Source organism: Macaca fascicularis, chromosome 7 (genome assembly GCF_037993035.2).
Source record: "Macaca fascicularis isolate 582-1 chromosome 7, T2T-MFA8v1.1".
Taxonomy (NCBI): domain Eukaryota; kingdom Metazoa; phylum Chordata; class Mammalia; order Primates; family Cercopithecidae; genus Macaca; species Macaca fascicularis.
In genome coordinates, this window is record NC_088381.1 from 144,428,745 (window position 1) to 144,443,249 (window position 14,505).

At 50.1% G+C, this 14,505-nt stretch overlaps 1 protein-coding gene across 2 annotated transcripts in view; it reads left to right on the forward strand.

The window, feature by feature from the left end:
• The window catches only part of ESRRB (estrogen related receptor beta), a 189,966-nt gene that overhangs the window by 147,662 nt on the left and 27,799 nt on the right, over window positions 1-14,505 (forward strand). For both annotated transcript variants that reach the window (XM_015454025.4, XM_045396785.3), the window contains exon 3: window positions 3,675-3,791. In XM_015454025.4, the coding sequence (XP_015309511.1) occupies window positions 3,675-3,791 (117 nt within the window). The remainder of the gene's footprint in view (window positions 1-3,674; window positions 3,792-14,505) is intronic.

Consider the following 14,505-nt stretch of genomic DNA (forward strand, 5'->3'; position numbering starts at 1 on the left):
TTACCAGGTTGGCCAGGCTGGTCTCGAACTCCTGACCTCAGATGATCTGACTGCCTGGGCCTCCCAAAGTGCTGGAATTACAGGTGTGAGCCACCGCGCCTGGCCCCTCTACTCACCTTCTTATCTGTAAGATAGAGAAAAATCTATTTACCTCCAGGGTTGCTGGGAACATGAAAGCCTCAGGATCTGTAAAGCAGAGCTGTGGCTACTCCCTAACAAGCACGGGCCAGTGTGAGCTCCCCATGGGTGTGCATTGAGTGGCTTGGTGTCCCAGGCAGTGAGACGAGAGAGGAGCTGGAGTACGTGGAGGAGGGAGAGAGATACAACACAGGGGACATTAATGGGTTATCAGCACGGAGAAGGAGCGCCTCCCCATGTGGGATGTGGAGGAACAGAGGGTGGAGGGAGCGTAGAGAGTCTGTTCTAAGCTGCAAAGCAAAGGCCTGGCAGCCTAGGAGACCATGGAGTTCCAGGAAGTGATAGTTATGCAGAGCGAGTGGAGGAAATCAGCATGTTGAGGCTGCAGAGAGAGGGTGGACCTGGGTGGGGACGGGCCAAACCTTCCAGTGCCTTCTAAGCCAAGATAAAGGCTTGGCTGAATTAGCTTTTATATGTGTTTCCCTCCTTTCTGTTTGTCTTTCGAATTTTACTGGGCTTATATGAATATTGAAATTATTCCCCAAGAAGCCACCCAAGCCAGAACGCTCTAAGAAATAGGGCTAGATAAAAGCGGAGTACAGAGAATCTTCATCCCTTCCCCTTCCCATCACCTCCCATCCTCCAGCACAGAGCATGACCTCCAGCTCCCTCCCTGCAAGAAATGGGATGGGGAAAAAGGTTATGCCTGCTGGACTTGAGAGAGGGAGAGAGAGGGAGAGAGATGGAGAGAGGGACAGAGAGGGAGAGAGAGAGGGGGAGAGGGGGAGAGGGGGAGAGAGGGAGATGGAGAGAGGGGGAGAGAGGGGGAGAGAGGGGGAGAGAGGGGGAGAGAGGGGGAGATGGGGAGACAGGGAGAGAGAGGCAGACGGAGAGAGGGAGAGAGAGGGAGAGAGAGGGAGAGAGAGGGACGGAGGATCACTAGCCTTCACCTGTAGATCTCCGAGGTGCTCCAGAAATAGTTTTCCTCACCAGTAAGAAAGGATGAGAATACTCACTGAGCCATCGTGAGTACTCAATACAGTTAGGCACATTGAGTAATTTTGCTACCTCAAAGCACTTTTTAATGGTAGAACATGGTTCATGCTTGTTCCCAGAAAATCCAATAGAAAAGGTTTCCATCCATATCCCATGTGGGGAGGTAGTGACACAGGGAAGCCCAAGGCCACCCTTCTCCCCTGCTGCCCACCAGGCAACCTCAGCTGCTGCGTCAGCACCAGGCGCCTGTCCTTAGGGGGCAGCACTTCCAATTTCCCCATCCTCCTTGTGAGATGCAGGGTGGGACAGGAGCTCTGTGTGGCCTCGGGTAACCCGCTTCAGCTCCCAGAGCCTCAGTTTCTTGGTCTGTGAAATCGGACACTGATGTACCTTCAGAGGCTGTTGTGAGGACTGAGGGAGCTGGTGCAGATTGTGCACACAGTAGGTGCACAGTAAATCTTAGCTGCTATTCCTCTGAAGTGGGTAGGGTTTAGTGTGGAGGATTCAGATAGGCAAGCCTCCAGCTCCTCCCTGCTCCCTCAGGAAGTGGATGTCTGGGTAGGGCTGGAACGACAGATGTGTTCTAGTTGAGAGATTCTGTTCTGAAAAACCCTGGCTCAGGCTGACCTCAGTGACTTTGGGACTTTGGCAGCCAAAGAGACACCATAACAAAACAGCACTGTGATGTGCTGTTTTTCATTTGTACCTTCCAGTTGCATTTTTTTTTTTTTTTTTTTTTGAGACAGAGTTTTGCTCTTGTCACCCAGGCTGGAGTTCAATGGCATGATCTTGGCTCACTGCAACCTCCACCTCCTGGGTTCAAGTGATTCTCCTGCCTCAGCCTCCCGAGTAGCTGGGATTACAGGTGCCCACCCCTACGCCCAGCTACTTGTTTTTTTGTATTTTTAGTAGAGACGGGGTTTCACCATGTTGGCCAAGCTGGTCTCGAACTCCGGGCCTCAGGTGCTCCACCTACCTCAGCCTCCCAAAGTGCTGGATTACAGGCATGAGCCACTGCGCCTGGCCACTCCAGTTGCATTTCGTTATGCCCCCGCCCCCCGCTCTCCCCCCATTGCCTTTCCTTCCATTACCAGGCACATTGTAGGTGCTCAATGCATATTCGTTAATAAGAGCCAGCAGGTCAGCGTGCCCAGGGCAGATGCCTGTATTAGAAAGGCAGCCGCAGCCTCTCCTGACTGGACTGTCAGCCCTCCCAGGAAGAGCACTGGAAGGTCAGTTCAACCTAAAGAAGACCTCTGTGTTCACATGGCATAGAAACACCTGGAAAACTCACCTGTAACATGGGAATAGTGTTAGTACTTACTTTCTCTTTCATGGAATAGCTCTTGGGAAGGACTCCGTAGATCCTTCATTTGCTGCATTCTACCTGCCCGTCTCTATATGGTGGGGGCTGTGCTCAGTGCTGCTGGACACTGGGGAGCAGCCCAAGGTCTTGGCTTCATGGGGCCTACAGCTTAAAGGAGCACGGGTTGGGTTTATGGCAGCCATTCTTTGTTTTGTTTTGTTTGAGACAGAGTCTTGGTCTGTTGCCCAGGTTGGAGTGCAGTGGCGTGATCTCAGCTCACCGCAACCTCCGCCTCCCGGGTTCAAGCAATTCTCTTGTCTCAGCCTCCCAAGTAGCTGTGATTATAGGCACACACCACCACACCTGGCTAATTTTTTTGTATTTTTAGTAGAGACAGCATTTCACCATATTGGTCAGGCTGGTCTCAAACTCTCACCTCAGGTGATCCACCCACCTTAGCTTCCCAAAGTGCTGGGATTATAGGCATAAGCCACTGCGCCCAGCCTGGTAGCTGTTCTTATAACCCATGAAAGGAGTGGCCTGAAAAATTTATCACAGATTCCCTCTGCTAAACGAACTGTGCTTATAAAATGACCCCCTCGAATTGAACAGTGTTTAAAGCAGTTGTCCGTATGCGGTCTTGTTTAATCCTTCATTTAGTAGATTATCTCACTGTTTTGAAGATGAGGAAATTTCAACTTGGTGAGAGGAAGCATATCCTCAAGGTCAGCAAAGCCAGGTGGCCTGGGCCCCTCCAGTGGGATGCAAAACCCAGGCCTTGATCCTGGTGGACACAGAGTTTCCAAGAGGCTCTTCCCGCACATCAGGGTCCCAGGCTGGAGGCTGGAGGAGCTGGTGGTGGTGGTCTGCGCTGACGTTCTGGTCAGCACAGGGGATGTTCTCCTCCTGGAGTAAAAGGCTGGCTCAGTGAGTTTCGATGTCCCCGCCCACAGGTGGCTTCAACACTGTGGGTGGCCATCCTCTGGAGAGTTTCCCCAAGTGGCTGCCTGGTCCACCCAGACCTGCGACCTGGAGTCTCCATATGGAAGAGAGTTTGAAACGTTCTGACAAGCACCTCAGAGCACCTGCTTTGAGAACGCTGCCCTGTGGGAGCCTCAGGGTGGGGGGAGTGGCAGCTCTGGCGAATTAAAATCCCCGTCCATCCATCCCTGCGCTGGCAGGTGGGGGCCCTGGGCGGCCAGCACCTGGCAACCCTCTCTGTGTCTGATTGCAGGGAACATCGAGTACAGCTGCCCGGCCACCAATGAGTGCGAGATCACCAAACGGAGGCGCAAGTCCTGCCAGGCCTGCCGCTTCATGAAATGCCTCAAAGTGGGGATGCTGAAGGAAGGTAAGAGGCCCCACTGAGTTGGGGTTTGCCGTGAGGCTCTGCTTCCTGGGGAGTTTTCATTCCCTGTGAGACACCCACAAGCCACGGATCTGTGTCCCAGGGTGAGACCCAGTCTGGGCGCCCATCTCCTCCCACACCCTGCCAGCCTGCCACGGCGCCTGCGTGGCTGTCCTCCTTTAAGGAGGTGGGAATTGGAATTTCTCCATTAAGGATCTTTCAGAACCCCTGACCCCAGTTGGGCCCCAGACAGCTGGCCTGGCACTCTGGGAAGGCCTTCCTTTAGGGGCAAACCCCACCTCCACCCTAGGAGGGGTAGGCTTAAGAGGCTGTTATATCCCCCAGCACCCTCGAGGGCTCGGGGGTGGAAAGGACAGACACATTAAGGCCAGGAATGATAAATAATGTTCCCTTCAGCTGTGAAGAATGGCATTTGTTTTCTGGTGGGTGGACAGGACATGGCTCTTGCCTTGGAAATGCTGGTCGCTTCCTTGTTCCCTCTCTTCCCATGCTCTCCCTTCCCTCTCCTTTCACTCCCTGTGCCCTCTGTCTCTAGAGCTGTGCTGTCTAGTATGGCAACCACAAACTACACGTGGCTTCCGAGCGCTGGTCCAAACAGAGGTGTGCTCAGTGTACAACACATACCCGCTTTAGAGGACTTAATAGGACCATAAAAAGCAGTGTAAAGTCTGGTGGTGATAATTTTAAAAACGTGATTGCATGCAGAAAGGCTAATCTTCTGGACATGTTAAATAAAACATTGTGAAATTAGCATCACATGCTTCTTTTTATCTATTCTTTAATGTGGCTACTAGAAAATTTGAAATGACACGTAGCTCTCATTGGGACAACTGCTCCAGATCTCCTCTTCCTCGCTTTCTCTATTGATTTGCTCCTTTTTTTTATATTAAAATATTATCAGTAGAGGCAAAGTCTTGTCATGTTGCTCAGGTTGGTCTCCAACTCCCGGGCTCAGGCAGTCCTCCCACCTCAGCCTCCTAAAGTGCTGGGATTACAGGCATGAACCACTGTGCCCGGACGATGTTTTTAGTTTGAGGAACCTCGTTCAGTACCATTTTGGGGATGGGTCGTGAGTGTATGTGGTTTCCCTGCTTCTCCAGCTTCCAAGGGGAGCCAGTGACAACTCTTAGAGATCAACTTTTAAGCTCTGGGCCTGGAATCCTTCTAGAAGAGGGAGGAAACAGGAAAAGAGGTGTGTGGGGGTGATCAGAAGGGGCTACAGAGAGAACCAAAGGACAGGTCTGGAATGCAGACCCTGGAGGGGGAAGGCTGGGAGTGGGCATCTGGAAGCCCAGCCCAGCCTTGGGAGCCCCAGGGCACTCCTCCTATCCCCTCTCCCAGGGCCCTCTGAAGATGAGGGCCCAGACCTAAGATGCTTTGTCAGAACAACTTGGACCGTCATGTGCTATAGAAATTGGACCTTCCACTTCCGTTTACCATTTCCAGGTCCTCCACTTCACCTCAGCTCAGCCCAGCACCTATATCCATAAAACAGAAGCTCTTGAAGCAGACCCTCGGCGGCTTTTGTGTCGACATGGCACACTGGCTTTTAAAATGCTCCTCATTCAGGGCTTCATTTAACCCCTTTGTGATGGAGCGCACCACTCAGCTCTTAGACAGGCCAGCTGCTTCGTTAGGGGCTCAACCGAAAAAACAGTCTCCTTTCCAGATTAAAAATGGGCCACATCCTGTGGAAAGCCTGTCTGTTAGTTCATTTTTGACTCTATATAATTTTGGTCTTGCTCCTGGATAGGATGATCCAAACTGGTGGCTGAACTGGGTCCCCTGACTCCTATGCCAGGCTCTTTCTGCTCCTTCAGAGCCTCCTGGTGTTCACAGATGGGAAAATTGAGGCACAAAGGCCCAGAGAAGCATGCCTGAGTGCTGGTCTCTCGACTTTCCTCTCTGTGTGGTGCTGGGAATCTGAGGGTTTCTAAGCTTTGGAGACTCATTTATTCCTCTTAAGCCCTAGAGACGGAGCTGCTTGACCTGTTGTTCTCACATCCAGAGACGAAGCTGGATGTGAGAACAGCAGGTCAAGCAGAGGGCCAGGGGCCACTTGGTTGCAGCGTGCAGCCTCCCTTCCTACTTGACAGCATCCCAGGTACTTAGAGCAGCCAGAAGCCTCATTGTTTTCAATATAGCCCTGAATTTTACAGGTGACAAAATGGAGCCCTGCAGGAGCTGGGGTGAGATGACTCCCACTCTCAGTCACACATTCATTTGAGGGGAGCTGGGCCCAGAGGCTGGAACTTTCCTTGCCCTGTTCAGTGTCTGCTCCCCATGGCACAGGGCAGGGATGGGGGAGGGCCAGAGGGGACCCCCACTCAATTCCTGGACCATCTTGTAACACGGAACAGAGTCTCTTTGGGGGCTATGCAGGGCTGGGAAGAGAGAAGGGCACTTTCTAGTGGCTTCCCAGGAAGCAGGAGATGGTGAGGGGTGCACTGATGGTAGGAAGGGAGATGGTGAGGCCCACAATTGCCCGGTGGCCACTCAGACATCCAGACTGGCACTCGTCAGAGAAACGAGGTGGACACTGTGTGTCCCAGGATGATGGTATTGGGGGTGCTGGGAGGACAGAGGCATGAGACCCCTGCTGCCTCAAGTGGGCAGGACGTACAGGGGACGCCTCAGTGTTGACACCCCTGCCCCGCTGCAAATATAGCCCTTTGGTTGATGTCCTTTACCCAGGGTGGCAGCTGGGGCCTCCCAGGCAGACATGCTGAGCCCGAAAAGGCCCTTTAAAGAGCTCTGCCTAAAGAAGGAAGGGACAGCCACTGGAACGCTCCCTCCCCCACTCCCTACCAGTGCTGGCAGGTCCAGATCCAAGAGTGGGGAGATGACACAAAGCGGAGAGCCGCATTTAGTTTCTGTCCCCTGCAGGGCCTTGGAGAGATCCTGGGATCTGAAGCTCTGTGGGGACCGACCCCCTTAGGAGGAGCATGCCTCCTTCAACAGCCTGGGCCCCTGCCAGGTGGGGCTCTTGGCAGCTGCCTGGCTTGGCTTTTGTTTGGGGGTCCCTCCTGGCTCTGCAGGCAAGGCCCAGGCCCCCCGAGACCAGCGTGGGCTCATCGCCCACCTCAGACTCTGACGGGACTCTGAAAGGCAAACTTCACCTTCCCCAGGGCTGCTCCTCTGTGTTAGGGTCCCACAGTGGGCCTCTGTTGCTGGGGGGGTTGGGGGGCCAGGGGCTTGGGGAGGGCTGCAGAGGGAGAGATGTGGGTGCCTCCGCCCTCTCTGCTCCCCTCACCTACACGTCTGAACACCATCCTCCCCCGCATCCAGCCACACTCTCCTTGTGTTTTACGATTTTTCCTTTCTTAGGTAAAATAATCAGAGATCATTTCCCAATTTGGGGGCCCAGCAACAGCCACAGAAGAGATCAGACTTGGGCTTTCTCTGGCTCTCCCTCTCTCTTAAGACTGTGCTCAGCTCAGGGATCTAAGCTTTTCAGATTCCTCACATGGTTGGGACAGATCCTATGGCCACCTCCCTGTGACTTTCTCCCTGGAACATCCAGAGCAGACCGTGGAAAGCAGGAGATGTCCAAAGGCCTATCTTGCTTTAAGCAAATCTAGTACATAAAAATCTGTATTTTCAGAGAAAAAGTAATTTTTCTCTTTTAAAAATTGAATACAAAATCTGGGTTAGGAGTTGGTGGCCTGTGTTCTGCCCCTGGTTATTAGGTATTTCTGCCTATGTAATTTTTTTTTTTTTTCTTTTGAGACGGAGTCTCGCTCTGTCGCCAGGCTGGAGTGCAGTGGCGCCATCTAGGCTCACCACACCCTCCACCTCCTGGGTTCAAGCAATTCTCCTGCCTCAGTCTCCTGAGTAGCTGGGACTACAAGTGCGCACTGCCATGCCCAGCTAATTTTTGTATTTTTAGTAGAGATGGGATTTCACCATGTTGGCCAGGATGGTCTCGGTCTCTGGACCTCATGATCTGCCCACCTCAGCCTCCCAAAGTGCTGGGATTACAAGCATGAGCCACCACCCCCGGCTGCCATTTAATATTATTACTCACACCCACATGCTTCCATTTCTTCACCGTAAAACAGGGATCTTCATACCTGTTCTCCGGCACTGGTCAAAGTGGGGACCTAGGACAGATGGGACAGCTCCTCTTGGCAGAATCCACTGTGGGATTGCTTTGCAATGTCAGCTCCCTTGATGTGTTAAAATACTCCAGTGTTTGATTCAGGCTGGGCGCGGTGGCTCACAGCACTTGGGGAGGCCAAGGTGGGCAGATCACCTGAGGTCAGGGGTTCAAGAGCAGCCTGGCCAACATGGTAAAACTCCCTCTCTACTAAAAATACAAAAATTAGCTGGGCGTGGTGGCACACGCATGTAATCCCAGCTACTCTGGAAACTGAGGCAGGAGCATTGCTTGAACCCAGGAGGCAGAGGCTGCAGTGAGCTGAGACTGCATCACTACACTCCAGACTGGGTGACAGTGCAACACTCTGTCTCAGAAAAAAAAAAAAAAAAAAAAAAATTCTAGTGTTTGATTCAAAGACACTGTCATTTACAGTCAGCTTTTCATCAGTCTGCCTCTTGTGTCGGGGGAGGCAGACTGGTGTCTGGCCGCCCTGATTTGCTTCCTGGATTTGTTGGTGGGAATCTTAAAAGGTGGCCTTGTCTTGGGCTGGTCCCCACTGTGGGTTCTAGAATCAGGATGGGCAGCTCCCCCGGTAGTCAGCCTTTGCAGCCTGGCTAGGATGTGGACTGACTCAGCCCCTAAATCCGGAAAAGCCCTGGAAAACCACTAACTGCATTTCCTAGGGGGCTCCCCAAGTCCTCAGTGCAGCTGTGGGACTTCAATGATTCTCTCTAGACAGCCCGTCCCTGCCAACTTCACCTCCTCCTCACCTCATGTCCCTCATGTGACCAGCCTCCCAAGCCCGCTCCACTTCTCCCCCACTCAGCCCCTGCCTGCCTTTCCCCAAGTGTTTTCTAAAAGATATTTGATTTCAGTGAAAGCTGGGCCGACATCCATGCAATATGCTCTCACTCGCTTTGTGCTTGTTGGGAAGGTGGAGGGCTCCTCCGGGGATTCTGGGTAATTGCGTTAGTGGCCAGCTCATGTCAGGAAATTAAAAGGAGGCCCTGATCAGGTTCCCACTGCATGGGATTTAATGGCCTTGTATTTATAGAGTATTCTGCCTCTAGCCCATGCCAGAAATATCACTTTTTTTCTGGCCCTGTGAATGAAGAAAGAACATGAGAGATGACTTGCCTTTAAACATTCTTTTTCTTTTCCAAAATATATTAGTGTTTTGAAACAAAGCAACTCTTTAGCACTTTAGAGAATGGTATTGAGCTACAGCCTGAGAATGTCGATGTGTGTTTGCATCCCTTTCGAGCCACTTTACATTCTACACACACTGCCACCCCCAACCACACACACACAAAAACACACACACACACACACACATACATACACACACACACACACACACACATACACATACACACACACACACACACAGGTACCTGACAGCTCACAGGATCTTCCCAGGCACCCTGAAATCTTCGGCCCACTCAGCCACAATGACCTCTGGTTGGAGACGTGTTGATTGAATGAAGACTCAGGAGATGATCTTGTCTGTGCTAAATTATTGTTACTGTTCACTGCAGGCTTTTGGATAACGGATTCGGTGGTCACGTAGGCCTGGTTAAACCTTCTCTTCACCACTTATCGGCTCTTTGGGCCGGTTACTCAAACCCCTGTAAGCCTCCCTTTCCTCCTCCATAAAATGGGAATACTAATAGTGCCTATCTTCATCTTGCTCCCAATCTTCAGGGAAAGCCCCTAGAGTTATACCGTGAAGTCTGATTGTTATTAGAGATTGATATTCTTCATGTTACAAAATGGATTTTCTTCTGTGATCCAGAGGCAATTTTGAATCTCCTGTAACCTCACTCCCTACTCTGACTGGTAATCTTGCTTCACATGTTCGGGAAAAGATAGAAAGTCACATGTGAAATTTCTTACCCTCCTACCATTGAATCCACAAACTTACCAGTTTGTGCACCTGTTTTCTGTATTCCTTTTGGTAGAATAGAAGTATTTCCAATCCTGACAAAAGGTGGTCCCGCTCCTGCCCTCCTGTGCTCTGAATCACTCTCTTCTTTACCAAGGACTTCATTCCTTTTTTTTTTTTTTTTTTTTTTGAGATGGAGTCTCACACTGTTGCCCAGGCTGGAGTGCAGTGGTGCAATCTTGGCTCACTACAACCTCTGCCTCCTGGGTTCAAGCGATTCTCCTGCCACAACCTCCCGAGTAGCTGAGATTACAGGCATGCACCACCACACCCAGCTAAGTTTTTGTATTTTTAGTAGAGACGGGGTTTCAGCATGTTGGTCAGGCTGTTCGCGAACTCCTGACCTCAAATGATCGGCCCGCCTCAGCCTTCCCAAGTGCTGGGATTACAGGAGTGAGCTACCATGCCCAGCCTTTTACCAAGGACTTCATTCCTGTAGTATCTTCTCTGCTTCCAGGACCATCGAATTCTCCCTCACTACTGGATCATTTTAATTAGCAAACAAGCATACTTCTGTTCTCCCATTATGAAGACAAAATTAAATGTATTTTTTAACTTTTAAAAAATATTTAAAAAATTTTTTCACATTAAAAAAAAGAGACAGGGTCTTGCCCAGGTTGTTCTCAAACTCCTGGGCTCAAGCAATCCACCCACCTCAGCCTCTCAAAATGCTGGGATTACAGGTGTGAGTCACCATGCCCAGCCAAAAACGAAATTAAATTTAAAAAATCCACAACTGTGTTTTATCCCTTCATCTCAATCCAGTTATTGCTACCTGATCCCACTCTCTCAGCAAAGCCTCCAAAAGGAATTGACAGCACTTGCTATATTCATTTTCTTATCCCATTCACTCCTTTCTTTAAAAAAAAAAAAAAAAAGTTAGCATTGAATAGATCCAGAAATACACTTATAGTATATTACATTAGTTAGTGTAAGGTAGGCTTTTTTTTTTTTTTTTTTTTTTTGAGACAAAGTCTTGCTCTATCAACCAGGCTGGAGTGCAATGGCATGATCTCAGCTCCCTGTAACCTCCGCCTCCCGGGTTCAAGTGATTCTCCTGCCTCAGCCTCCTGAGCAGCTGGGACTACAGGCATGTGCCACCACACCTGGTTAATTTTTTTGTATGGGATTTCACCATGTTGGCCTGGCTAGTCTCGAACTCCTGACCTCAGGTGATCCACCCGCCTCGGCCTCCCAAAGTGTTGGGATTACAGGCTCACACTCCAGGCCAGGCTAGGCTTCTAAAAGAAAGAGACTCCCTTTCCCCCTCCACAAAAAAAACCAAACTCCAAAACCACCCAGAAGGCTAAGCAGGATAGCAGTTTCATTCCTGCTCATTTCTCACATAACAGGCCGTAGGTCACAGGCAATCCAGGACGAGCTGGCAGCTCTGCCAAGCTTAGCATGTGGCTCGCCCTTGCGGACCCCAGTTCTTCCCCATCTCACAGACATCTAGAAGGAGGAAAAGCCCATGTGAAGGGCAGGACCACAAGTAGCACACATCTGTTCTTCTCACTCACAGCCCATTGCTGGAACTGAGTCACAGGGCCACGCTTCTCTGCCACGGAGTCTTGGAATTGTAGCCATTATCTGGGACGTCATGTACACAGCTAAAACGTTGTTGGTATGGAAAAAGAGAATGATGAGAATGACGTATTTTCAAGGACAAGTATTGTTTTTTGGGGGGGGATTTTGTTGTTGTTTTTGTTAAAGAGACAAGGTCTTGCTCTGTGGCCCAGGCTGGAGTACAGTGATGTGATCATAGCTCGCTGTAACCTCTAACTCTTGGGCTCAAGAGATCCTCCCACCTCAGCCTCCCAAGTAGCTGGTCTGCAGGCATGTGCCACCATGTGGGGCTAATTTTTAAATTTTTTTTTTGTAGAGACAAGATCTTGCTATATTGCTCAGGCTGGTCTCGAACCCCTGGCATCAAGCAACCCTCCTGCTTCAGCCTCCCAAAGTCTTCCCTAGATATTTTAGACCTCCATGTCTAACTGCCCTATTGGCATTTCCACTTGGGTCCCTTGTGAGACATCACAGATTAAACATGTCTAGAGATTAACTCTAGGTTTGAACCATTCCTCCTACTATCCCTTCCAGTCTTTCCCATCTCAGGAATCGTGATGCTAGTCACCTATTGCTCAAGAGAAACCTGGAGGTCATCCTTGACTCCTCCCAGATCAATGTCCAAAATGTATTTCAGATTCTCCTACTTTTCTTCATCTCCATGGTCATGACCCTGGTCCAACGAAGTATTGTTTTTTTCCTGGACCATTGCAACAGTTTCCTAACTGGACTTCTGATTCCACTCTTGGTCCTGTTTAATCCCCCTAGCAGTGATCTTGTTAAAGCACTGGTAAGATTCTGTCCTTTTGCTTTACATCACTCAGTGGCTCTCCATTGCACTCAAAATACAATCCAAACACTTTGCTTTGGTCTTCAAGACCTTGCATGGTCTATCTACTCCCTGCCTCTTCAGTATCATCTCATACCATGCCTTTCCTTTCTGCTCACTCCTACCCACTCTGCTCCAGCCTCCCTGGCTGTTTTTGACCCTCAAGCATGACAAACGGTTTCCCATCTTAGGACTTTCAGGGCCTTCCCTCTGCCTGGAATGTTCTCCCCAAGGCTGGCTCCTTCTTATCCTTCCGACCTCAAGTTAAATGTTATCTTCTCAGAAAGGCCTCCCTGTCCACTCTATTACATGCTATCATATCCCCTTGTATGCTTCTTCATTGAACTTCTTTCAGTCTGACATTATCATATTTATTTATTTGTTTATTTGCATACTTGTTTGCGCTGGCTACCTCTAACACAATTGTTCTTAATTCAGGCTCCAGGATGGCAATTTGCCTTTAGTTGGACTCAGCTGGAGTGCATGATTTAAAGGCTTCTTAGGCAGTGTCTGGGATTAACAGGCAAGAGTGCCATGATTGATTAGCAATGTCTGCCACAGACTAAGCAATGGAAGGCAGGTGATAAGTCTTTGCCATGCCTGATCTGGTCAACTGAGTTTCAGCGATTTGACCAAGGCCACACAGCTCGTAAATGACAGAGCTGGGTGGAATCTAGTCTCCGTGGCTATGTGGAATTCCTTCTAAGAAGCCTATTCCAACCTCACCGTTGATGCCTTGGCCAGTATGGAAGCCTGCAGCCCTTTCTTAAAGGGGAAAAAAGAAGAAGGGAAAGGAAAGGGAAGCTGGGCTGAAATAACTTCTCTGTGTCAGGTGTACGGTTTTGGAGACTTGTTGGCAGTTGGGAATGCAGGGCGTAACACAGTTTTGTCAAAATGTCCTTGGGAATGTGGTGGCATGATAAGAAGTGTCTGGAGGAGCCCAGCATAATAGCAGACACTCCTTTAATAGGCAGAATTCTGGGAGCTCATCACTCACTACCACTTACCCACCACAGTGCCCAGAGTCCACAGAGTAGCTGGCAAAGGCCCCGGAATATTAGGTGTCTTCTGTGTCTGTTTAGCTACAAGGCTCTCTCTCTCAGCTTTTAGGAAGTCAGGTGTGAGGCGCTCTGCCTTTATGGTGTGTCATCGGGGTAAGAGGCAGCCCAAAAGAGCCATAGTGTCTGAGGCAGCAAGGCAAGCTTGCCTGTCACCCAGAAACCCGCACAGAGCAGGTGGCTGAAGGAAGCCCAGTGTATACAGCGGTTGTGGCTGAGAGTTCAGGGCATCGCACTGGGCTGGAGTGCCCGTCAGCATGCCCACACAACTTCCAGAGCCTCAGGGGCTCATGACATCCACATCACCTTCTGGGTGGTTTTCTCCTCCTCCTGGGGGTGGGTCAGCTATAGTTTGGTAGAACCTACAGGCAGGGAGTTCACCCCAAGTTTCCTGGGAAGAATACCGGTCACATAAAAGTATTGAATAAAATAGGTTTAGCACAGTGCTCCCCAGACCGGGCACATAATTAGAATTAGTAGAGGAGCTTTGGAAAAACACTCATTCCTCAATGTCTCCCTAGACCTACCGACTCAGAGCCTCTAAATGGATAAGTCCTCAAAGTCTGTGCTGTTCGAAGGCTTCCCAAGGCATTCTGAAATTATATGGGACTGGTGTCACAAGTTTAGGGCAAAGAAGATAGGACTTGGAGATCTGAAAATCAAGGTTCAAAGCTTCCCTGTGACGTTTCTTGGCTGTGTGATCCTGAGTGAGTCGCCTGACCTTTCTGAGCCTCAGATCTTACATGGGACTAATCATAATTGTGTATATTCTTCCTCCTCAACATTGTTAGGCAGCTCAAATGAGATACGGGTATGAAATAGATTTGTAAACCGTGAAGCTGCTTATTTCGTTCATAAACCAGGGATGTTGAATTTGGCGATGGTGATGGGGGAAAGTTCTGGATAAGGGGAAGAGAAGGGTGTTGGTCATGAAAACCTTGCAATGCCAGTGGGGATCTTGACCTCAGACCTGGACAGTAGCTCATGGGAGGACACTGGCTCAGAGGCGTTTCCCCCGCCTGCCCTGTCTGAACCTTTCCTGTTGGAAGAGAAATATGATGGGGAAGCTCCTGGGACAGGCTTAGGGCCAGGTGCAGGGCCACGCTTTGCAGAGCTTTAGCCTGCTATTTTTAGTGCCTGGGTATAAAAGAAAGAAGCTTAAAGTGGCTCCACTGCGGCTGACCCTGCACACTCGG